The sequence below is a fragment of the Sardina pilchardus genome, chromosome 11 (assembly GCF_963854185.1).
Source record: "Sardina pilchardus chromosome 11, fSarPil1.1, whole genome shotgun sequence".
In the NCBI taxonomy this organism is placed as follows: domain Eukaryota; kingdom Metazoa; phylum Chordata; class Actinopteri; order Clupeiformes; family Clupeidae; genus Sardina; species Sardina pilchardus.
Window position 1 is genome coordinate 8,244,012 of NC_085004.1, and position 25,883 is coordinate 8,269,894.

Genomic DNA, 25,883 nt, shown 5'->3' on the forward strand with positions numbered 1-25,883 from the left:
AAGTAATCTGATATGTTTTAGCTTTATTGGTATGAATTTTGAATTGTTCAGTTAATGCAGTTGGTTAAAATGTGTCTGAGCTGCCAGATGAGCCTGGCTGTACATTGTCATTTCGACTCAAGTTACTACATTATTCATTATTTCAAACACACACAGTCGCAATGTTTGAAAGAAAGAAGACTGGGTGGTCTTCCATCAGGATCTGTTTGCAACAGTGATGCTCGTAATGACGTGGATCATACCAATGCAATGGACAGCAATGAGTGTGGCAAGGGCCCACCTTAGGCTAGATCAGTCTGTGAGTCCTTGGCAGCCTAGACTGGTGTTCTCCAGGGCAGCCTAGACTGGTGTTCTCCAGGGCAGCCTAGACTCGTGTTCTCCTGGGCAGCCTAGACTCGTGTTCTCCAGGGCAGCCTCGACTCGTGTTCTCCAGGGCAGCCTAGACTCGTGTTCTCCAACATGTCCGCCTGCATGTGTTCCATTCAATCAGTAGCACAGCCCAGATGGCCCATCAGTGTAGTTTGCAGGCTTTCACAGAATCCAAAACCCAAAGCAGGGCCAACGGTGTATAATTCAAAGGATTTAGGACCAAGTGTCCTTGTGTTTGCAGAGTGTTCATGCCTCTGAAATAGCCCAGTCCAGTCCAGTCCAGTCACGTTGTCCATCGTGAGTTGAAGACTGTGTCCTTCCTCAACCAGTAGCACGTCATACATTGCTAGTCAGACCAGTGGAGGGTGTGACTTTGTGTGTGTGTGTGTGTGTGTGTGTGTGTGTGTGTGTGTGTGTGTGTGTGTGTGTGTGTGTGTGTGTGTGTGTGTGTGTGTGTGTGTGTGTTCTGTCAGAATGACAACCTGCCACCACTACGTGAGGGGCCGTTCCACCCCGTGCCCCTCCAGTTTGGCATTTTAAACGTGTGTGTGTGTGTGTGTGTGTGTGTGTGTCATTTTAAACGGAGCCAACCGTGCTCAGTCCCCACGGGAGCTCTGTGTGCTGCTCTTGTGATACGGCGGCTCACGCTGAGTGCTCTCGACTGCCCAGGGCATCAAACAACGGTCAGCGCTACGCCTGATAACATAACAGCGCAGAATATTCATTAACATCATTATTATTCTCATTCTTCTTGAAACAGAAAAACACACCCAAAACAGAAACCGGAACACACTCCTAAAGTCTTTGGTGGCTCTTTGTGGTGACATATGGGAGTGTGTGGGAGGGAGGGAAAAAATCATACTGTCCATCTATGTTTCTGTAGATGGTTGTGTGTGTGTGTGTGTCTGTCATTTCAGCCAAAGATGCTGTCCATGCACATTTCTGCAGGTGTGTGTGTGTGTGTGTGTGTGTGTGTGTGTGTGTGTGTGTGTATTGTCTTAGCAGCCAGGCAGGATGCTGACCCCCGGGCCGTCCTCTGCCCACTGGAAGAAGTCGCACTGCTGACCCCTCTTCATGGGGCAGGTGTAGAAGTTACGGCCGTTATTAGGGCCCAGCTTCAGCACCGTCCGCATCAGGCTCCGCCTACTGTGCTGACACATGGGGAAGTGCAGGTCCGCCCACTGGGAACAAGGGAGCACGCCACCGTGGGGAGGAGAGAAGGAAGAGGGAGAGTGAGGGAACACCATGGGGAAGAGAGGAGGAAGAGAGAGAGTGAGGGAACACCACCATGGGGAGGAGAGGAGGAAGAGAGAGAGTGAGGGAACACCACCATGGGGAGGAGAGGAGGAAGAGAGAGAGTGAGGGAACACCACCATGGGGAGGAGAGGAGGAAGAGAGGGAGATGGACAAAAAAGGAGGAAGAGAAGAGGAGGTACAGAGAATTAGTGAGAGAGCAAAATGTGCTGCATGTCCCATGGTATCAATATGGTATTGACATGGTTTTGTTTCTTTTAACTTGCACGAAACTGTCCTGCAGCTTATACACAATGCAGCTAATACACAGGACATTACTGTAGTCTGGCCACGTCCTCATTCTGCAGGGATGGTACATAAATGTGGGGTGCTGTCTGTTCCCTTAACACTGATGACAACATCCACATCCATATGGGTCTCAGCCCCATTCATTGTCAGAGAAATCTCCTGCCCCCACTCAGTCACAGAGTATAAGACCTTCTGAGTGTGCACAGGTGGAGAGACCAGCAGGATGTCTGAGAAGGTTCCCTCCATATTTAACTGGGATAACAGAATGCAGCAGATGTGAAGTTGATTTGAGTGTCTAACAACAGGGATCACAGTTCCCCCTAGAGGCCATTGGAAGGTACTGCACAGGGACTGCACAGGGACCACACAGGGACCAGACAGGGACCCCCCCCCCCACACCCCCCCCCACACCCTTTACTGTCTGAGCTCACGATGAGCCAGAGGCGGCGTCTGATAGACACACCAGTCTGATGAACACGCCAGTCTGTGTGTGCAGCACCAGGAAGCACTTGACTGTGCCAAAGGAGAAGTTTTGGATATGGGATCCTCCTCAAGTCCCTCCCTTAGGATCCTGTAGCACTTGAGCTATTAGCCATAAAACCATGCGCTAATGGGGCAGTTCTGGATATGGGATCCTCCAGAGGAACAACAGGACAGCCTTAGCATCTCCTCAGCTAGCCCTTCAGCTGACTAATGAAATGTGTGTGTGTGTGTGTGTGTAACTGGATATAACCTACTGTGCATCTCATCCTAACAGGCCTTTTCTGTACTGTAATCTGGTCCTCCCACTCCTACGGTCCGTCCTGACCCTGGTCACCTCTGGCCAGACTCACCTCAAAGAAGTTGCACTTGGTCTCGCGTGGGAGAGCGCAGCAGTAGAACTGGCGTCCGCGGTTCTCCCCGTCCTTGTTGACCACGCGCAGCACGCAGGGCCGGCCGTGAGACGCACAGCTAGGAATTCTGGGAGGGGAGGAGTGGCCGCCGTCTTGCTTCCGTTTGGCCGGAGGGGTGCTGGTGACATCGGAACAGGAAGAGGAAGTAAGAAGCTTTCATGCGATCGCACTGATTTAGTCTGTTCACTTAAAAACTGATCTGTTTGTTCATTCAGTTTGTGACACTAGGAATGAGTCACCATACTGTCATAGCTCTGCACACACACAAACAGCATCACTATCATCACTACACCCTCCTCATCGTCATCATCACTACACCCTCCTCCTCATCGTCATCATCATCATCATCATCATCATCATCATCATCGTCATCATCCGTCATCACTACCCCCTTTTCATCATCGTCACCATCACTACACCCTCCTCCTCATCATCATCATCACTACACCCTCCTCATCCTCCTCCACCTCCTCCTCATCATCATCATCACTACTCCCTTCTCATCATCATCACCATCACTACACCCTCCTCCTCCTCATCATCATCACTACACCCTCCTCCTCATCATCACCATAATCATCATCATCACTACTCCCTTCTTATCATCGTCACCATCACTACACCCTCCTCCTCCTCATCCTCTTCATCATCACCACCACCACCACCACCACCACCACTGCCGCCGCAGAGTCCATCTCAGCAGTGTGTGTCCAGTTGTGGTCAAGGGAAAGCTAAGCTAGGATTTGGTCTTGTTTAGCTGGAATGTGGACGTTACATGAGGCTCACATTCAGCCCTTTTCATAATCTCCATATTCCTCTTGATACTCTCCTCATCAGTCAGACACACTCAGGTGAGGGGTGCACACTGATGTAATCCACTCACCTGACGGAGCCGTGTTGGGAGTTGGACGCCGTGTGATTGACCAGAACCGACCCGCTGTCCGTTCTGACCCGCTTGCTCGGCTGGGCGTACGATCCGTCCCGGCCGGTCATCGACCCCGCCCTCCTGAGGCCGTTGCCGTGGCTCCCTACCCACGCGGCGCTCTGCGCTGGGCTGCCGCTACAGGTGAGCGGCGCTGTGGTGGCGGTGGTGGTGCCAGCAGGGGGCGCTGTGCTGAGGTCAGACAGCACGAGGGTGGTGTGGCCGAACGCAGCGCGGCGGTTCAGCTTCAGCTCCTGGGCAGGCTTTCTGAACGAGTTGCACGGGTACTTCATCAGGTGCTGGGAGAACGCCGCCGCCTCACACTGCTCCTCCCGCTGGCCTGGAGGTGGAACTGCAGATAGGAGACACAGCAGGGTGTGTCAGCGAGAGGTGCTCACACAGGCAGGGGCATTTGATGGTGCTGTAATTTAAACTATTAGCCGCGGCTTATACATTGATTTTGCTAAATTTCTTCAGCTATGAGGTTAATACACAAGGGCAGTTAATGTGGTATTGATATGGTTTGTTTCTTTTAACCTGTATAAAACACTATCCTGCGGCTTATACACAATGCGGCTGATACACAGGAAATTACTGTAGTTACTGTAGTACATACTACAATACAGGAAATTACTGTACTACACCAGACACAACATGAAGTGGCAAAAGTTTCTGGTGAGAGCTGATAAAGTTGAAGCTTATCTGCATGGGATTCACACACAGCACTTTCCCCATCACCACCTAAAGGATTCCCACAAGCTTGCTGATTAGTACTGAATTTAAACAATTCCAGACCGAGGGTATATTTCTCAGCAAAATTAAGAGCGTGTTTTTTCTGCTTTAGGCTAATCAGCCACCACCACTGTGTGCATATTAAACAGCTATGGGACCCAAAGAGAGGATCCCTTGAGGTAATCCACATTGTCTGGAAAGAGTCTTTTTAGGAAGTTACAGCAAAAATGCTTCTCGCAGCAGACAATGAGGCTCTGAATCTAACCGCCCAATCAGCACTCACCCTCAGGTCGCGGGGTCAGACAGGCCTCGCAGGACTTGCTGATTGGTCGGTTGATGAGGGTGCAGAGGTTACAGGCCCACTCCTCTTCCTCCTTCTTCGCTACATGGTCATTGTTCCCGCCTCCCTGGTAAGCCCAGCCAATCAGAGTGTTCCTGGTGGGGAGTTTGCTAAAAAAAAGCATCCAAAAGAGCTTGATTGATAACGCTGTCCAGTGTCCAATCAGAGCAGTGTGTACTGTACCGACACCCGCAACAATGACCCATTAATCGTACATTAATGAATGTCTCTGAAAAAGCAAGCTTGAAGACACTCTAGAAATGAGCAGAACGGGCCCAAGACACGACATTAATAATGCCAACGTGTCGTATTAAAGACGCATCGGGCACTACAAGTAATGTGCCACAGATCTGTGCATCCACACATTCATTACGGCTGGAGAGTAAAGCAGAAGTGTCAGTGAGGAGGAGCCAGATGAAGAAGGCCATCTCTCAGGCCTGTTGTGACTGCTTCATGGAGCACTATTAATGGGTGTATCAGAGCTATATGGAAACTCTCGATCACCACCACAGTGTTGGGAAAGTTGGGTGATAAACAGGGACGAAACTTCAGATTAAATATTCCGCGAGATCCATCTGTGTGAGTGAGAGTGTGTGTGTGTGTGTGTGTGTGTGTGTGTGTGTGTGTGTGTGTGTGTGTGTGTGTGTGTGTGTGTGTGTGTGTGTGTGTGTGTGTGTGTGCTGCTGGTGAGAAATATTTGTGTGTATACAGGTACTATATGAGTCAAAAGCTGAAAAATTAAAGAAACTTCCACTCTCAGCTCTGTGTGTGTCTGGGGGGGGTAGGACTTCAACCCCCTCTCTCAGCTCTGTGTGTGTGTGGTAGGACTTCAACTCCACACTCAGCTCTGAGTGAGTGTGAGTGTGAGTGTGAGTGTGAGTGTGAGTGTGAGTGTGAGTGTGAGTGTGTGTGTGTGTTTCTGTTCAGAGCCATCTCAGCACCAGATCCACAGAGCCTTAAAAATGACAATTAGATTGAAGCAAAACCAGCGCTGCCAAAAGCCCTCGTTTAAGCAATAGTTTAATAGATTACGCTTTAATGAGGACAATGAATAAATTAAGCCACTGTCCAGCCAGAGAGCTGCTGATGGGGCAGGCCAAGCACAGCCAGTGGTGTGGAGCACAGGAGGCATTGAGCAGCTGTCCATCTGCCAGACCCCAATGGACCAAAGGGCAATGACCGGAACACACAGATCCATTCCGGAGTGTTCCTCACACTGATCCATTCCGGAGTGTTCCGCATTATGGATGCAGAATATTGCACAAGTGGATCCTCCAGACTTCAGTGATATTTTTTTCTTTCTTTCAGGCTTTAGAGTTTTTTTTTTTATTGAATTGGTCCAATTGTTGAGCAGAGAGCCAGTTAATGGACCGAGATGTAAACAGAGGCAGAAGTGAGAACAAAGTCTTTAAACAGGAGGAGTTAACCTTGGGCAGAAGGCTTTATGGTCTTTTGGGCCTCCACCGTCCACTTCAAGACCGCGCTGCCAAACCTAACTCTAACTCTAACTCTAACCCTAACGCCTTCCAGGCAGCGTTGCCTTGAAGTCGATGGTGGAGGCCCAAAAGGCCGTATATATCGATCTGAACACACTAACTAACCAACAGCTCCAATCTCCTTCTGTACCCCACGGACACACACGGTGCTATCTGGAGGAGACTGAAGCCACGGCCATCCCTGGGTCAGACTGTGCTGCTCACAGAGTTATTGCTGTCCTGAATACTGAGGCCAGCATGACACTGCTAAAATGACCAGCGTATCCACCTTATTCCGTAGCCAACAATGGGGGTCGCCATGGCACCGAAAACGGTTATCTGTTTCCGGCGAGGCTGCGTTGTATCTATTTTAACGTGACTGTTGACAGTGCTTAACTTATCATAACGCATATAAAAGTAAACTTCTCTATTTTATATTGGTTAAATATGATGTAGTATATCCATGCCGAGGGCAGAATTGTCAACATTTCAAAAGAAATCGAAGTTGAAGCATATTTTAGTAAGCTACCGAGAACGCACATGTAAACAGAATGAACGGAAGTTGAAAACAGTAACGGAATGATACATATTTCCGGGTTAAGGAATAAGGTGGATAGCATGACAGTGCTAAAATGACCAGTATAAAAGAATGACAGTGCTAAAATGACCAACATAAAGCATGACAGTGCTAAAATGACTTAATCAATGCACTGCTATTATCCCCATCATTCCAGATCAGTAAGCCATCGGCCAAATGGGACTACACAAGTGTGTGCCAGACCATCAATTATGTATGTACAAGACTGTTTCAGTGAGTGTGTGTGTGTATGTACCAGTGCGTGGTAGACAATGAATTATGTATGTAAATGTATGTTTTTATGTGTGAATACAAATTGATCTGCATGTGTCTGTGTCTGTGTGTATGTGTGCGTGTGTGTCTACAGCTCACCTGATGTTCAATAGGTTGGGGTCAGCTTTCTGACAGTGCTGACAGTAGTAAGTCATCCTGCCGTTATCGCCTAGGCGACAGACTGTGATGTTCCCGCTGCACTGGCCACACTGTGGACGCTTGTAGACTTTGTAATGCTTGGAGAGGGCGGAGCCAGTCTTCCGACACTAGACACACACAGCCCCAAGCCATAGTGCATGGAAAAGAAATCAATCAATCAAAATGGAGCTCTAGCAATGATACATGCAGAGTGAACATATCATATAGCATGGTGTACATGTCCTATGGTACTGTATAGTGTACATGTTGTATGGCCTGGTGTACATGTTCTATATAGCATCTCACAAATAAAGGTGGTGCAAGGCCAGGCGTATCCCAAAGCCAATTGTGGATGAGTGCAGGATCTCGTACCAGTATCCAAGAAAGCCAAAGACGAGTCTCAGGAAGTCACACGGCTCAAAACGTCACTAATAATAAACACTGTGAATAGGAGCTCTCTGGTGCGCAGAATCATCTTTGACTTTCTTGGATACAGTTCTCACACATGTCAAAGTCCTACACAGGATCCTAGAATCAAACACCATGGATATGAAGGGTTAATTAATACAGGCATTATGTTGCACTTTTCTACCTTACAGCTACTTGGGATCATACCACAACTTCAGTCCATCAAATGTAGGAAATATGAACAACTGTCCTCATTTCATTTGAAGGTTTACTAGCTCCAGTCCAAACCCATGCCTATTGCCTACCTTATAAAACAGCAATGTGAAGTCCCATGCCTACTTTATAAAACAGCACTGTGAAGTCCTACCCATACCTTATAAAACAGCAATGTGAAGTCCCAATCATACCTTATAAAACAGCAACGTGAAGTCCCGCGTCATTTTGACCAGATGGCGGACTTGCTCACTGTACAGCTGGGACACCTGTGACATGACATTCAGAATCTGAATGAGCTAGATCTGTGTGTGTGTGTGTGTGTGTGTGTGTGTGTGTGTGTGTGTGTGTGTGTGTGTGTGTAGATTCATCTATGTAGAAAGGGGTTAAATCATCGTCACTAGAGGAGTTTATGTCCGGAAAACAGAAAAATAAGACCCGCCCCCGCGCCTGCTTGAAAGCGCTATCTGTTTTTTTCCCCTTTAACTCCTGCTAAAAGTGTAAGGAAGTGTGTGTCAATGACAGACAATGTGCTGGAGGACAACACTGAGACATGGTGGTGGCTGAGGCGAGAGTAGCCACCTCCTATACTAATTTCACCCAGCAGCACAGGCCTCAGGACACCCACTGAGGGACAGGACAGAAGTGGTTTGTGTGGCGCCGGCTACCTTGACGGCAGGATGGAGGCCGCTGTCGAAGAGCGCCTCGTTCTTGATGATGTTGCCCACGCCGGGCAGCACGGCCTGGTCCAGCAGCACGTCACAGAGCATGCGCCCGCTCTCTGCCCTCACCACCTCCTCCGCACGCCACGCGCTGAACTTCTGAGAGCACACGTCCAGACTCTCCATCGCTTGCACTCTCTGCTCACAGTCAGCTGTAAGCCTGCCGACACACACACACACACACACACACACACACACACACACACACACACACACACACACACACACACACACACACACACACACACACAGATCGACAGACAGGTACCCACAACGCCACCAGGACAACACAAAGACACCTGTTAATTTGGTCATCATGGCAAGCCTACAATTCCACAAATCATTGCTTAAATGACAAAATTGCTTGTGTGTGTGTGTGTCTCAGTACAAATCAATTTCATGGAAAAGAATAACAACAACAACGACAAATAAACAATTGATATTGTCTCAAGGCACGTCAGAGCTCAGAGCAGGGGCCAAGGGAAAACTCCATTAGAGGTGCAAACGCAAGTATTGATCTGCGAGTGAGTGTGTCTTCCTGTTCAACCTCTCTGTGATCTAAACGCCCCAGCCAACCCCAAGCAGATCGGCCTTCCCTTATAAGCAGAGCGTAATTCCAGTTAATGTGAAGTTGTGATAGTTAAAAACCCACACACATCATATGGCCGAAGACCACAAGCAGAGAGCTGCTCCCAGCTTCTTTAGGCTGGATAAAACACACACTAGAGGAGCGATCTAGACACTGATGGATGTATGTATATCTGTGTGTGTGTGTGTGTGTGTGTGTGTGTGTGTGTGTGTGTGTGTGTGTGTGTGTGTGTTATCGCTAGGGTATGTACCTGATCTCCACGGTGGAGTCGTAGAAGCAGATGCAGTCATTGGTGAGCTGCAGCACCAGCCCCGGCACAGACCCCCTCTGGTCCTTCCGCTCTGTTGGGTTGATCCGCATAGAGCCGTTCATGCCGAAGTGGACCCTGCAGAGAGCATTCAGTACACACAAATACAGAGGTGTCCTTGTTCTAGATTATGAAATAATTCAAGATTATAAATCAGGTGCACGCTCTGCATGCTTACAGTGTTATTTTACAGTCTATGGTTATGCCATAGCATAGGCTATACACCGTGCAAACAATGATATTTTAGAGCACCGTGGAAAGGCAACGCTTACCTGAGCGCCCTCTCTCCAAAGTACAGGAACAGCTCTTTTCCCAAGGTGTCCACCCCAGTGTACGAGCATCCACCGAAGACTTGGTACGAGCTTCTGACATTTTCTATCTACAAATCAGATTCATTCAGGTTACAACAGCTCATGCCACCGAAAGGCTTGCTTGCTAGTCTACTCTACGACTGGTCAATGACCATCGACCACGAAAACATGTGTGCTTGAACCCAATGTTATGCACCTTAGAGAGCATACTGTTATGCTGATATTCGAGAAAATGATCGTATGATTAGCCTACCAACACATGTGGTCACATGAGCGTCGTTAAAATATTTGGTAACAACGAGTACATTACAAAGTACTGTAAGCTACCAGTAGCCTACAATACAGTTGTGGATCAGTTGTTGTGGCTAACCTGCAGGCTGCATAACAATTAGCTTGTGTAACTTACCGAAGTCGGTGTTGCTCCACCGCGAATTTCCTTGACACGTTGTCCTTTCTGAACCCTTGAGCGGATCTTTTCTCCGTTCAAAGTACAGCCTGGACCCTCCACCATTTCGAAAATATCCAAATACACAACGTACGCTAATTTAATGAGCAGATCAGAAGATAAATGTCAGCCTACTTCGCCCGCCAGATGAATCGAATGTGCACATGCGCATCTGCTCGTTGCACAAGAATGCTTCCTGCACATGCGCTGTTTGCCGACTGCAAATTGTATAAGAATGGCTTATGATTGAGAAGCCTTCGCCCTTCGCAGACTTGTGTGTTCACTGGTCAAGGCTCATCTCTCTCATTTTAAGACTAGTCCCCTGTTTCAGATATTTAAAATTGTATAGAAAAGCCATTCACCATCAATACAAATAATTTATGTAGGCTATGATATGCTAGTCTATTCTAGAAATAAATAAGAAGTAGGCTACATATTTAATCTAAATACTCTAAAGATCCGTGTTGTTGTTGTTGTTGTTGTTGTTGTTGTTGTTGTTGTTGTTGTTGTAGGAGGAATGACGTAAACTCATGGCATTGCTATTTATTTGTCTTGGCCTATATCCTATATCTAGTGCCCTATATCTATCCAACACCGCCATCTGCTGGCAAAACAATGTGACGCGTGTAGCATTTTATTCCAGTATCAAGAAAGCCTAATCTTCTGCTCTATTCATTCAAGGATTTACAGGGAAAAAAGACTCGGTCTCTGAGACAAAGACTATTCTTTAATTAGTTACATTTATATTCCAGACCGTGTGCTCACTGAACAGAAGAAATGTGCTGTCATAACACTGAACCAGGCATGCAGACACAGACAACACAGAAACCCATTGACCCAGTTCTGAGGGCTGGTGGTGACATTTGGACGCCGCTCCCAACTGCTCCCCCCACTAACTGCTCCCTAATTTCCAAACATTTGTCCCATTCACGGAGCCATGCCTGAGTCCTCCGAGTTCAAGCCCTTCGTGGTACAGCTGTCAAATGCTTACCTCACCATCTTGGCGCTGTTCTGCTTCAAGCTTTTCGTCAGAATCTCGCTGAATCTACTGACGTACTTCTACACAATCAGGGGGAACCGTAAAGAAGCGGCCCGAATATCCGCAGAGTTCTACGATTATGGTCAAGGACAGAGTGAGTTGCAGGCACTAGTCTGCGTCCCTTTGATCATTTATTATTGTCTGAACCACTCCCTGTTGTGGAAACAGGCCGTCTGACTGTAGGCTACAGAAATAACAAATGTGGTGCTCGGTGATAGTGCAGACATCAACAGCCTTGCGTCAAGACATTTGGCAGTAGCCCACATTTCCCTTGAAAACGTGACAAAATACTATTGATAGTTGGGGCAGGCCTATTGCTTGTCATACCTCATAAGCCTAGATTGCATCTCATTTCACGTGAGTCTTGTCAATGTGGGCATTAAAAACAAATGGTAGGCAGTAGGCACACGGGTTAAGTAGGTTAGACCACCTTGTAACTCACACAAGCGCTCACGCAACGGTGGCAGAGTGCGCGCCTGCTCAGAGGGTCAGGTTATTTATAGAGAGGAACCATATGACGCTCATGCGCCCTCCTAGCGCTCTCCCTATTGCGTGCGCAGTCGGTCACCGGAGCGCACCGCCATTCTGAGCGCATGCACGGCCAATCTGAGCGCAGATTGTCGTGATGGAGGTCTCCGGTCTCCGGTCTTCGGAACAGTTGTATGAAAGCCCAGATCAGTGTCATGCCCCGCTGGTATATGCCAGAGCAAACAGAGATACCAAAATAAACGCAGTCTGCTACGCTTGGACTAGAACATTAGCTACACACAAGTCCCCAACATAAACAGAGCGCTTTCAACTTCAAAACGGTAGCAGATGAGATTGGTATTTGGGTCTTCAGCTGAGAATAGTAAAAAGGAAAACACTATACTGGCTGTCAAAGGGGAGATCGTATGGGGCTGGTTGTCAAGTCAAGGTTAGTTTTGACATGTGATATTTATTTTCTTAATAGGCCTTATTAGGCTGAAGCTGAGCACAGCAGATATTTAGACAGAGTTATCTTTCTAAATCTCTTTTAGAAATAATGTCTTCAGCTCTTATAGAGTAGGCCTACTGTACATAAACAGAGTAAACACAAGTTGTCAACATATTCTATCCAGACCTGTCAGGCGTACAGGAGGTGGTGTCAGGTCTCTTGTTTCTGCAAAAGGAGACTTGTCAGAATAGCGCAGGTCAGCTGTCTGAGTCTGAGCATATGGATTCCAGGGGTTAGCATATGTTATGGAGCCTTGTATTTGAAGTACAAGCTAGATTTCTTTGCTGGGGTCCGATTGGTTGTGAATATATTTACCTGAGTCCAGGTTTAGTGTGAAGTGCATATGACCCAGAGATCTCGGTAGAGCCAAAGCCAGAGACAAGGCCTTGCTTGCCCTGCGTGTGCAGCTGCTTTGGTAGTAAAAAAAGGATGAAGGCAGGTGACGATGATGACAAGGATGTGTGGAACGCCACGTTGGGCATCCTGGAGATCGACTCAGGTGTGTACTCGGACCCAGCCGTGCAGACCCAAATCAAGTGCTCACTGGTCGGCACCGCTCTTTAAAACTGTGAATGGGCCAGATCTCGGCCAGATCAGAGCCAGATCATATCAGAGCCTTCACACAGACACTGGGAGGCTTTTGGGAATGTTTGGGCCGTCTTACATTCTTACTGTAACGGGTGACAACAAAGTACATAAAGTAAAGTACATTTACAGAGAAAACTTTTGTGTTAAGGCTGCTTTGTATCCGCATCTTATGGACCCAGTTGTGTGTGTGTGTGTGTGTGTGTGTGTGTGGGCCCCTCTGTGAGATGTGCTTGTTTACGTGATGGCATTGATTTGCATTGCAGGGTCGTGGGTAGATAGGACAGCCCTCCATGACGCAGCGTATCAGGGGAGACTGCTCAATCTTAAGACCCTCATCTCTCAGGTGAGACAATGTGTGTGTGTGTGTGTGTGTGTGTGTGTGTGTGTGTGTGTGTGTGTGTGTGTGTGTGTGTGTGTGACGCTATCAGGGGAGACTACTAAATCTTAAGACCCTCATCTCTCATGTGAGACAACAGAAGCACCACAACAACGTCAAGCCATGTGTACCTGCACCAATCTGCACCATCTTGTAATCATTCACAAAACATTTACAGGACTGCTACAGTAGCTTTCTCTGCCCACCTTCCTGTTCTGTCCCAACCCCTGTCTGTGTGTGTGTGTGTGTGTGTGTGTGTGTGTGTGTGTGTGTGTGTGTGTGTGTGTGTGTGTGTGTGTGTGTGTGTGTGTGTGTGTGTGTGTGTGTGTGTGTGTGTGTGTGTGTGTGTGTTTGTGTGTGTGCACTCGCCTCTCTCCGCAGGGTCACAATGTGAATGCCCTGACGATAGACCGTGTGAGCCCTCTTCATGAAGCCTGTATTGGTAGCCACGTGTCCTGTGCACGGGCCCTCATCGATGCTGGGGCCAATGTGAGTCCTCATACATACAAACACATGATTTAAAGGTGATGTGCGTATGGATAACTATTTTTGTTAATTTTCATTTTTGTTGATCTCAACCAAGTTTATGTGTATGATCTTTGTTTGTGTGTCTGGATGATGTAATATGTGCAGTATGTGTGTGTGTGTGTGTGTGTGTGTGTGTGTGTGTGTGTGTGTGTGTGTGTGTATATCTGTCTGTGTGCGATCTTTCTGTAATCTGTGTATTACATGCTTTATATACTGTATGTGTATGTATGATGTGTGTGTGTGTGTGCAGGTGAATGTGAGCACTATAGATGGCGATACGCCCCTGTTGAACTCGGTCATCATGGGCAGTGTGGGATGTGTGTGTGTGTGTGTGTGTGTGTGTGTGTGTGTGTGTGTGTGTGTGTGTGTGTGTGTGTGTGTGTGTGTGTGTGTGTGAGAGAGATCTTTCTGTGATCTGTGTATTACATGCTCTGTATGTGTGTGTATGTGTGTGTGCAGGTGAATGTGACCACTATAGATGGCGTGACGCCCCTGTTGAACTCTGTGATCGTGGGCAGTGTGGGGTGTGCAGAGTCCCTCCTGGAGAGCGGAGCCAGACCTCAGGCACTCGCCACCTGCCAGCCCTCCCCACTCCACGAGGCATGCTCCCGAGGTGTGTCTCACACACACACACACACACACACACACAAACACAGCCATACACCCCACAGGATACATACACAGGCCAAGTTGATCCTTTTAAACTTCTGCATGAGCTGAAAATGCTTAGAGAAGTGCACTTGTGCGATTGAAAGGTCACCAGTTCAATCCATTAGGACTAGCAGGAGAACTGGGAGAGGGAATGAACAGTGCTAGTCTCTTCATCAGTCATGGCCACAATGCTCACGAGCAAACCCTCAACTGCTCCTCTAAACTGCTGCTGCCCACTGCACCTGGGGCCGGGCGGTGGCACAAAACACCTTAAGTTAAGGTTTGGCCTTAAAATCTGATTTAAGGCCCCCTTAAAACAAAGTCAGTTGCGCTAACACCTTTACTGTAAGTATTTCCCTAGTGCTCACTGGTTGTTACTCTACTGTAGGTGAGGTTAAAAGCTGAGGTCAAAGGTCACTGAAAGTGTCTGGGGGCCCTTCTCAGTCATCTTTTTATCTATCCTCCCTTCCTTCCTTCCTTGGTCCTCCGGCTCGTTCCCACTGATTTATAAAGAACACTGGATAGACTATCCTATTATTGCCGCCCCATCATTCTTTATCTAGATCAGTGGGAACGAGGACCGAGTACGGAAGAGAGGGTAGATAAAAAGACGAATGAGAAGGGCCTTGTGTGAGACAAAGAACTTGAGGTGCAGTAACTAAAAGACATCACAAACAACTGCAGTATATGTGGGCGTCCCCTGATGTTGCGAATGTGTATCTAACCACAGAGACGGTGAGCCAAGATGTCAATTCCTCCTCTTCCCCTTGTGTATAATCCAAGTAAATGTTTAAATGAATGAGCAGGACTTAATCAGTAATAATGGACTTGTCCAGAGAACATTACTTCGACTTAGAGTGGAGAGCCAATCCCCCAGGCCCGCACATAACAGGCTACTAACACATCCTGACCCAAACGCATGCACACATACCTGGTCCTGCTCTGGCCCTGATCTGTTAAAGAGCCTTTTCACCATCATCGGGGTGATCCCAGCAGAGGTCATTCAGTGAGCCACCCATCATGTCCTGACTGCATAGATAACGGTGACCATGATCCTCTGTTAGTAGTGTACATTCATCCCAACAAGACCGTGCTCGATACCAGAGAGGGTTAAAGCGGAGCGAGAGGCGCAAACGTTCGATCATTTCCGCGTTCTGTCTTCACAAGGGGGAGGGGAGCTAAATCCCCCTTTAAGCAGACCTGCTATCATTCGAACTGAACTGCTTGCCGATCTGACTGAGATCGATATCCCACTATGACGTCTTTGCAACACGCCTCTTTAAGCAGACAGGAACTGTTCGAATTTTGCTTCCATAGAGATGCATTACGTTGCTCTATCTTGTCAGTAATGAAGGATCTTTGTCGATACGTTCCAGGCCCAACCATCATGTACACTTAAAGCCCTAACCATCCCGTACGCTTAAGAGCAGTAATGGAGATGGCTTGAGCAGTGGTGGCTCTTAATACAGAGTGGGTGGCCTCAGGTGGCATTCATGAAGTCTTGCTCTGCTAATGGATGGGGGTGGACTGTGGTTGTGTGTGTGTGTGTGTGTGTTTGATCGGCTCTCCCGTGGCCCAGGAAGGTCGATAGTCTTTCTGCTTCAGCTGCTGAACAGCTGGATGCTAATGATGAAATGCACCTGTGTCTGGTCACAGGTGTGCACATGGACACAAACACACACACACACACACACACACACACATACACATGGACGCACACACATGGACACACACACACACACACACACACACACACACACACACACACCATGCCATGCCTGGTCTAACTACAACAAAAAGACGCTCAATAGGACAGCCTGCCATCTTTATTGCAGCAGGCCATTTTGGTTTATTTCCCTGGCAACAGTCAGAACCCATTCTCCAGTCAGCAGTGGCCTTAAGTTTCACAGTTCAGCAGCCTATCAATGTGGAGAGAATGAATAAGGTTGCCATAGAGACAAAGTAAACAGAGTCTCCAGAGATGCTGAACAGATCGATACATTTTGTGGGACTGCTGTGAGGTAATGAGGAATATCTGAGATGGCCACTGACGGGCCCGGGCTGTGCCCCTGCAGGTCACCTTAAGTGTGTGGAGGCCCTGATTACCTGGGGGGCGGATGTGGACATGGACCTTCCTGCCAGCGGGACACCTCTCTACACCTCATGCCGAACGAGGCACCCCCAGTGTGCCAAGAGACTGCTGGATGCAGGTATGTATGGCCCCCCTTGATCCCACAATGCACCTCTCTCACGTCACTGAGTGAGTCTCACTGCAGGAGACTTCTCATGTGTCGCTTGTGTCACAAATAGTCATATTTTGTGTTGAGTTAGCACAAATATTATATTGTTATTATATTGTTAAATATTATATTTGTGCTAACTGCACTATTCCCACCCTCTTTTCAATTGCATATTGCATCCTGCGTCTTGCATGTGCCTGTTGTGGTGTCCACGACCATGGCAACCTTGACAACAAGGCCATACTCCCCTTCCGGACAATTGCATTACCCTATCCCACCCATAACATCTGTTTATTTGTTTATATACATACTGTATTTATTATTATACATAACCTTACTGCCCTTATTGTATTCTTACTGTTTTTTATGTTATTGTTGAGTGTTGTACTTGAGAGCAAAGATTAAGTCAAATTCCTTGTTTGTTTACGTAAACCTGGCCAATAAAGCTGATTCTGATTCTGAAATAATTTACCTGCACGGCAAATGAATATAATAAATGAAACTGATCATGTGGCACAGTTGTCTCTGGCAGAGAACACTGCTCAGGTCCATTAACAGCAAGTGTGTGTGTGTGTGTGTGTGTGTGTGTGTGTGTGTGTGTGTGTGTGTGTGTGTGTGTGTGTGTGTGTGTGTGTGTGTGTGTGTGCGTCCCTGCCGGCGTAGGCGCAGACGTTCAGCTGGGCACGGCGATGGACACGCCGCTGCACATGGCTGCTGAGCGGGACTGCACTGAGCTGGTGCAGCTCCTGCTGGAGTTTGGGGCCGACGCCAACGTCAGGAACATGGAGTTCAAGAGGGCCGTGGAGGCAGCGCCACCCGGCAGTCTCACCGAAGGCTTCCTGCTCGTGTATGAGGGTGAGGAGAAGAGAGAGAGAGAGAGAGACAGAGAGGGAGATTATGTGTGTGTCTGTGTGTGTGTGTGTGTGTGTGTTTGTGAGAGAGAGAGAGAGCGACAGAGAGAAAGAGATTGTGTGTGTGTGTCTGTGTGAGAGAGAGAGACAGAGAGAGACAGAGAGAGACAGAGATAGAGATGTCAGAGGTTATCTAAATTATTGTCTAAATTAATTGATAACTGCATAATTAATTTGATCCTTTCTCACACTCTATCTTTTCAGCTACCCCACGTATCTTGAGCCATTTGTGCCGGCAGCGAATCAGAGAGTGTGTTGGTCGCCAGAGACTTCACCTGCTCCCCAGTCTGCCTCTTCCTAAAGCTCTCAGAAACTTTGTGTGCTTCAGATAGTGATGTCAGTTCTGCTACTGGACCCCAAAGTAACCATTGGTGCCATAGATGTTTATACAAGGATGCAAGGATACAAGGATGTTTATTTGTCACATGCATATGATTACTAGTGTAAAGAATGCAGTGAAATTGTGAGTTCCTTCGCCTATTGGTACCCCAAAAGCACTTTCCCATATTTATATGCGTTTTTGAATATTTGTTCTTATGAAGTTCATATTTCAGCATCTGTGTTGCCTTAATAAAACCTATTCACTAGAAAAAGTGTTACAAAGGCCTTTTTCTTCATCTTTGAGCATATAGCCAAAATGTAGGCTAACCATAACAATGCCACTATAACATTGCTACTACAATAACACTGCCATAATGCAGGTCAAACCCATACAAACCTCTGGAAACCAAAGCCATTAATATGGCTTTGCTGGAAACTTGTTAGCCTACCGTTTGTATTCCAAACCAGAGGTGGCAGTAGACGTCTAAAATGGTTTTCTAGCGCCAAATAGTTTTCTAGCGCCTAGTGCCGATCGTGCCGATAGAAGCCCGTTGTCATAGAGATGTAAAGTAAACAATAAAGTCTAAACTTTCACTCCGTTGGGTTTTCCTGAGAGTTAAATCTGCTTATTTGGTTAGTTTGACAGTGCTACTTAAATTTACTCACGCAATGGCTTATGCACAAACTCCTAAGAAGACGGGGCTGCCTCGAGAAGTTCTGGAATGGTTGCAAAGTCTTGATTTATCCTTTTCTCCAAAGAATGTACGCAGGTGAGTTTGTTGACGTTCTTGGCTAGCTGGCATGATACATGTCGCTAAGGGTTATCTTACCTAAGGTCTTTCTACTTTAGCCCATGTTTGATTGGAAGTAGGCTTATCTGACCAAATAGTCAGCTCCACAGTTTTACTGGGCATGATAGTGTAGTCTTTTATTTATGTATGCAGGATACATACTTAACTGTAACGTTAACTACAACAAAATGGATATTTCCCCAGAGACCTTTCCAATGGCTACCTTGTAGCTGAGATTTTTTCGTGGTACTATCCTGAGGATTTCACCATGCACTCATATGACAACGGGACATCACTGGCAGCCAAACTCAGCAACTGGGCCCAGATAGAACGGGTATGAGACAAACGCCATCCTCTGGCTCACTGTTAACGTCAGAGACTAAACATCATGAGGAAAACATGTTATTTTGCCAGTTTGTGCTTATCTAATTGACCAAAGTAGAATGCCATACGCACAAAGGACATAATTTAATGTTTGTAATGTTTTCATATTTTAAGTTTTTCACGAGACAGCAAATCCTTTTGCCAAAGGAGGTCATAGATGGCACCATTCACTGCAAGCCAGGAGCTGCAGAGCTTCTTGTGCAGGAGGTCTACTGCATCTTGACCAACAGACGGTAGGTGAAGTCTCTTTAGCACATGTGCTTAAAAAATGGCTTAACGCAGTGTATGCTGGGCTTCACACAGTACCAAAATGTCTATGGTTATGGTTATGGGATTTGGCAGATGCCTTTGTCCAAAGTGACATACAAATAAAAACAATACAATAATTATTTTAACAGTGAACAATTTCAAAGTTTATTCTATGTCCACCATGCCTTACTTTAAGCCAGCGCTGTAAGCCTCTGCATGAATATGAACATATACCCATTAGCATTGTGGGAAGGGCAATAGGGGAAAGATGTGCAGCCCTTATAGCAGCTGCTCTGCTCTGGCAGTATGAGGTGACCGAGGGTGGGAGTGGATGGGGAGGGTTATAGAGGACAAGAACAGAGGGACAAAGGTGGAAGCTGGCCTAAACGTTAACTTTTAAAAGTGGTCGCCAGGTTGGCAGCCAGGCATGAGGTTTTTGTTTGCCAAAGCCAACCAAATCTGGTTGCCACTCGTAAAAAATGGTAGCCAAGGGCATCCGGGCAGCCATTAATGTCTAGCCCTGGGTGGAAGATGGAGTCCTGTTCCCAATCTCAAGTGCTGTGGCCACTGGTTTAAACTCATTACACGTGCCAACCACTGCTGTCTGCAGTGTGCACAGAGCTACGCCGTTGGCATTGGTCATGTCCTTTCTACAAAGGTCTACATTAAAGGGGCCATATCACAGGAAACCATATTTTTGTTGTTGGCTTTGATAAGGTTTATTAATGTGACTAGGGAACATGCTGGGCTTTTCAAAGTGGACAATTTATCTCCCTGTCTGTGGACCGACTGTCCCTTTCCCTGACCATAGAAAGGCAATGGTCATGAAGCACGGGTGAATAGACTTCACAGAAGCATCTTAGGGAATGTTATAAATGAAGGAAAAGTGTTTGGCATGAGTCCTTTAAGGGGTTTTTCTGTCATGTCTAAAGTACATTACACTACAGTATACTACAGTAAGTTCAGATATTATCAGGAAGTGGACATTATTTTGAAGTGACTTCAAAGATATTTAATTAAAGTTTCTCTTGCAAAGATATTTAAGGATATTTAATTAAAGTTTCTATTGCTTTGGCCCCCGTTGCATAAGTCCACCTCCTGTCCCATAGGTTGAAGACGTGGCTCGGGGGAGATGTCGACTTCTCTGACCGTGGCTACCAGGAGCAGCTTCCCATGGTGGCGCGCTCCACCGCCTCCAAGGCCATCAAGAACAACCTGCGCCAGTCAGAGATGGTTGCTGAGCCCAACATCAGCACCATCCAGGGCAAGATCCAGGCCATCGTACAGCGCCACCTAGAGGACAGGAGGCTGGAACGCTTACAGGACCCGAGTAAGATGGCTCAGATACAAACACATACAGTACTGCACATGAACACATGCTGAAGCCTACACACACACACACACACACACACACACACACACGTGCAGACACACATGCACACACACACACAAATTCACTCACAGCTTGCATACAGAAATCATCATTGGCACCTTGACCCACACCACAAATAGCCACAGGTGGTGTCAAAATAAAGGAGCACTTAACAGACACTATTCCAACCAATCCATGCAAGTCATTTGTGCAGATTACTGTAATATGCTGGGTGTTGGATGTGCCATGTTGTCACACACATGTAGACATGTTACATGTTGTGTTCAGCTCAGTCTTGTCCTGTGTGTCTGTGTGTTTGTGTGTTTGTGTGTGTTTGTGTGTGTGTGTGTGTGTGTGTATGCCCAGAGCGTTTCGGGGTGAAGCCCACTCTTGGGGAGCGTGCGGCTCGTCTCTCCTCGTCGTCCAGCCGGTCCATGCAGGGTCCAGACTGCCCTGTCGTCCCACAGCCCGGTGAGCAGCGCTCCAGTACTGCTAGCCTAGTGAGGGTCAGCGCTCCAGCACTGCTAGCCTAGTGAGGGTCAGCGCTCCAGTACTGCTAGCCTAGTGGGGGTCAGCGCTCCAGTACTGCTAGCCTAGTGAGGGTCAGCGCTCCAGTACTGCTACTGCTAGCCTAGTGGGGGTCAGCGCTCCAGTACTGCTACTGCTAGCCTAGTGGGGGTCAGCGCTCCAGTACTGCTACTGCTAGCCTAGTGGGGGTCAGCGATCCAGTACTGCTACTGCTAGCCTAGTGAGGGTCAGCGCTCCAGTACTGCTAGCCTAGTGAGGGTCAGCGCTCCAGTACTGCTAGCCTAGTGAGGGTCAGCGCTCCAGTACTGCTAGCCTAGTGAGGGTCAGCGCTCCAGTACTGCTAGCCTAGTGGGGGTCAGCGCTCCAGCACTGCTAGCCTGCTGCTGAGGGTCTGTACTGAGGCGCTCTGTGTGGGGAGGCGTCCTGTTACACCACTGAGGTCATTTACTGACCCTCCCAAAGCTTACCTGCTGAGACATTGCAGGAGAGTAAAGAAACTACTGCTGTTACTGACTCCATAACGCTAATTAGGCTTTCTAGTCTTTTTTTCAGACACTGTGTAATATTGTGTAGGTACGATACTGGTTATCTCATGAAGACATGTCATTGAGTAGACACAGTACTTACTGCAAAGCTTTAAAGGGTTTTCATACACTGGGTGGTCCTCTTACTGAGGTTTTGAAGTTCCCTTTTGCCTACCCAATTGATCCATATCATGTACCACATACCACCAGAGGCGGTCATTCCTGGTTCCAGAGAGTAAATACTGCATATTCTGCCATATATTCTTTCTACCTGTCCACTAGGTGATATCACTAATTATCTGATCTACCTGGTAGCTAATTAGGATGAGCTGGTTTACTAAATGGTTGGAACAAATAGTTGGCAGGACTTTTACTCTCTGAACCTGGGATATCCACCTCTACATACCACGTTACATAATTTTGTGTCACATTACAGAAACACTGACTGTGAATTTGTCACTGTTCCAGACTCACCAGGCAAGAGCAGAACCAGCGTCCACTTCAAGGAGATGAACAATCACCAGTCGCCCAAGTTGGCCGCTTAGCGCTAACTTGATCCCAGTGAGTGAAGCGATGAAACAAGCTCAGACTAATAAAACACTTACACAACCACTATGTCACTAGCACAGCTCGTAACTACAAATGGTTTCATAATTAAGTCTTAGAATTACATTACTTATATTATTTTGATTGTGTTTTGTGATCTTACTACATATTATGTTGATTAGGGGAAAGTTGGTTGTAATAAGGTGGTATTAAAGTTCATTTAAAAGTTGAAAGCTAGCTTGAAATTAGTATTAAATTAAAAGATAAACATTTGAGCATTTGTTTTACCTCCCCGTGTCATACAGTGTAAGAATAGGTTGACCAAGAGAGGTGGTTATTGGTTAGGCCTTATGTACATCAAACATCTCTTGCTATTGATTGGCTGTGAGATGATATTTCAGTCCTCATAGGCCGTGTTCAGACTGCAGACGAATCTGATTCAAATCTGATTCCTTCTCATATCCGATTTTTAGGGCTGACTGTTCACACTGCCTTTAGCAAGTGTCCAAATCGGATATGGCTCTGTTCAGACTGGGTCACATTAGTAACAGATCTGACAGGTTGCTGTAGAAACGAAAACAAACATTTCTGCCATCAGGAGGAAATACTTGCTAATTTGGTGTGATTAAACATAGAACAATACAACTAGGTGAGTGTTCATTGAATGCATGCGTGTGCGATATTTGCGCGACAGAAACCGAAACTAATCAGTGCTCCGCTTCAAACTGTTGGAAGGCTGTTTAATTATTTAATAGAACAATGTGGATTCTTGCAACTTCCCTGAAACAGAGCAGAGACTGTATAATGCTATATTTAGCATTGAGTATTGATAAGTCACGTTTAATATAACATGGTCAAAAGACATAGCCGTAACGTTGCTCCACAACTCGAAATAGGTGGGCGGTCACGCACGTAAAGTCACGTCACGGACAGTCAAATCCGATCTGAGTGTTGGGAGCTGTTCAGACTGAGACGCATCTGTCCATATCCGATACGAATGCGATATGAAACTACCTCCCGGATGTGATTTTGGAAAATCGGATTTCATGTGACCTGTCACTGTTCAGACTACAAAAGTGACATCCGATTCAAATCGGAATGGGCTAAAAATCGGATTTTGGCTGGCAGTCTGAACGCAGCATTACGCTCAACCAGACAGATAATGCCAAGCAGATGAATCATCTTCTCTACCATGATTAGTCTACTCCACAGTCGCCCAGCAGGTGGCAGCATTTCCTCCTATATAGTACCTTAGCACGGCCAGGGTGGTGCTGAAAGCACCCAGCCCATTTTACCGCTCGCATGTAAATATCAATTTAATCAGAACATAACCATACACAGGACAACCAGTCATGAATAACATGTAGGCTGTGATAACTAAAGGATGCTACAGATTATATGAAAGCTAGTATGTTGTGTCTAGTTTCTTCAAACTATAGGATGGATTTTATCACTATGTGTCTAATAAAATACACATTTTTAAATTTGATTTCTCTTCTCCTTTTATTTCTAAGTGTTAAAAATGTGACTAAATGTGTTTCCATTTGTCTATTGTGCATGCGCGCACATGTGTGTGTGTGTGTGTGTGTGTGTGTGTGTGTGAGTGTGTGTGTGTGTGTGTGTGTGTGTGTGTGTGTGTGTGTGTGTGTGTGTTTGGTACTTGGAATGCTCTCAAATGCTTCATTCAAAGCACCGAATGTCCATGTTGTTGCCATGGTTATTCTACAGAATAAGTTGCCATGAAACTAACATCACTGGCCCTGAACCAGAGTTGTCTATTCAAATACCATCTCGCCCCTTCTCTCTCCCTCCTCTGTCTCTCTTTCTCTCTCCCTCCCTCTCTCTCTCTCACTCCTCTCTCTCTCTCTCCCCAACCCTGCTCTGTTTTCTCTTCAGCCAGTCTGTGTTTCTAGTCTGTGGATGTCTGCTCATGTGACACATCTATATACCTCTCTCCTCATCTCTTCTCCTCTCTCCTCATCTCTTCTCTCTCCTCCTCTCCACCCCCCTCTCTGTCTCTTCCGCTCTCAATCTATGCACCTTATCAATGTGTGTGTGTGTGTGTGTGTGTGTGTGTGTGTGTGTGTGTTCAGATGGTGTCGGACACACCCAGTTGGCTTTGTAATGTGGTTCTCAGGCAGGCATAGCCCTGCTGCCATCGCCATGCCTCTCTCTTCATCTCCTCTCTCTTCTCCTCTGAGCTCTGAGCTAGGCTCCAACCATCCTGCTGGGTGTGTGTGTGTGTGTGTGTGTGTGTGTGTGTGTGTGTGTGTGTGTGTGTGTGTTGCAGCGCTCTGTGCTGGGCATAACCTACTCTATGGTTTTCATGAAATAATCAAATACTGTACGTTGAAATAATAATTTCATCAATGCATGAATTAATGATAAGTAGCCTGTGGAAGCCTTTGTGTAAGATCAGTGTCTTTGTGTCACAGTCACTGCACTGTGGGTGACATTTCAGAGGTGAGATAGACGATAGGGCTTGTGTTTGTGTTTGTGTGTGTGTGTGTGTGTGTGTGTGTGTGTGTGTGTGTGTGTGTGTGTGTGTTTGTGTAAGACAACAGAATAGAGTGTGTTTTATTCACTATGGAATATATTGGAATTTATGTGTAACACGTGTATAGGCTTAGTGTTTGCTAATTATGTGTGTGTGTGTGTGTGTGTGTGTGTGTGTGTTTCATATTTTTTCTTTGTGATAGAAAGATGGTGATAAGTGCATATGTGTGATGATGATGTATAGGCAGGAGAGAGACAGTGCAGTAATGTAAATGTGTGAGTACAGGATACAATAGTTTCTGTGTGCTTATTTCTGTGTTTATTCTGTTGGAATGTTTTTTTTGTAAGACAAGGTAATGTTGTTTGTGTGTATGTGTGTGTGTGTGTGTGTGTGTGTGTGTGCATATGTTCATTTGTCTATTAAATGTTAAATATGCTTTACTAATGAGAAGACAGGCGAGACCTCTCTCTGTGTGTGTGTGTGTGTGTGTGTGTGTGAGAGAGAGAGAGAGAGAGAGAGAGAGAGAGAGAGAGGGGGGGGGGGGGGGTAGTAGGGTGTGGCACACGGTTCTGAGTGTTTGTTCCATTTCTCTGGGAGGCAGCAGCATCTCCGGTTGGTTGCTATGGTAACAGCGAAAGGCCGACCAGGAGACTGTAGCAGCCAGGCTGTGTGTTCCTGTGCATCGCCTTTTCCCTCGCATGGAATACACCCGCACGGAAACACATACAACACACATGCACTCGCACACAGTCACACACACACAAACACACAGTAATACACTCACATGGAAACACATACAATACACATGCACTCACACACACACAGTAATACAATCACATACAATACACATGCACTCAAACACACACATTAATACACTTGCACGGAAACACACAATGCACATGCACTCACACACACACACACACACACACACACACACACACACACAGTAATACACTCGCACGGAAACACATACAATACACACACACACACACACTCTCGTCCGAGTCATGTTTTCTGATGCCAGTGAGCAGCACGTAGATGCCTAGCCATCTGCTCTGTGTTTTTTTCTCCTCATCTGTGCCCGCTGTGCCGAAAGGAGGGGGTGG

At 46.8% G+C, this 25,883-nt stretch overlaps 3 protein-coding genes across 5 annotated transcripts; 2 read left to right on the forward strand and 1 right to left on the reverse strand.

Annotated features, from left to right (window-relative positions):
* Window positions 1-28: 28 nt before the first annotated feature.
* On the reverse strand, window positions 29-10,401 carry neil3 (nei-like DNA glycosylase 3). The gene is made up of 10 exons (XM_062549132.1): window positions 10,218-10,401; window positions 9,773-9,879; window positions 9,444-9,578; window positions 8,551-8,764; window positions 8,077-8,151; window positions 7,223-7,389; window positions 4,742-4,908; window positions 3,688-4,078; window positions 2,745-2,922; window positions 29-1,550 (listed from the first exon to the last, which is right to left on the reverse strand). Exons 1-10 carry the CDS (start codon window positions 10,320-10,322, stop codon window positions 1,368-1,370), a joined length of 1,722 nt encoding a protein of 573 aa, XP_062405116.1. The 5' UTR covers window positions 10,323-10,401; the 3' UTR covers window positions 29-1,367.
* A 711-nt stretch (window positions 10,402-11,112) lies between these two features.
* On the forward strand, window positions 11,113-18,153 carry asb5a (ankyrin repeat and SOCS box containing 5a). 3 transcript variants are annotated; one of them, XM_062549369.1, is made up of 7 exons: window positions 11,113-11,389; window positions 13,123-13,202; window positions 13,617-13,724; window positions 14,223-14,376; window positions 16,490-16,624; window positions 17,318-17,509; window positions 17,770-18,153. In XM_062549369.1, exons 1-7 carry the CDS (start codon window positions 11,194-11,196, stop codon window positions 17,895-17,897), a joined length of 993 nt encoding a protein of 330 aa, XP_062405353.1. In that variant the 5' UTR covers window positions 11,113-11,193; the 3' UTR covers window positions 17,898-18,153. The 3 variants fall into 3 exon arrangements, with proteins under 3 accessions (XP_062405353.1, XP_062405354.1, XP_062405355.1); XM_062549370.1 differs by lacking the exon at window positions 11,113-11,389 and adding an exon at window positions 12,028-12,211; XM_062549371.1 differs by lacking the exon at window positions 11,113-11,389 and adding an exon at window positions 12,229-12,770.
* Window positions 18,154-18,463: 310 nt separating this feature from the next.
* Window positions 18,464-22,349, forward strand: spata4 (spermatogenesis associated 4). Its single transcript, XM_062549318.1, has 6 exons — window positions 18,464-18,656; window positions 18,882-19,011; window positions 19,176-19,294; window positions 20,420-20,640; window positions 21,049-21,153; window positions 22,203-22,349. The coding sequence occupies exons 1-6, from the start codon at window positions 18,556-18,558 to the stop codon at window positions 22,277-22,279; spliced, it is 753 nt and encodes a 250-aa protein (XP_062405302.1). The 5' UTR covers window positions 18,464-18,555; the 3' UTR covers window positions 22,280-22,349.
* Window positions 22,350-25,883: the final 3,534 nt, after the last annotated feature.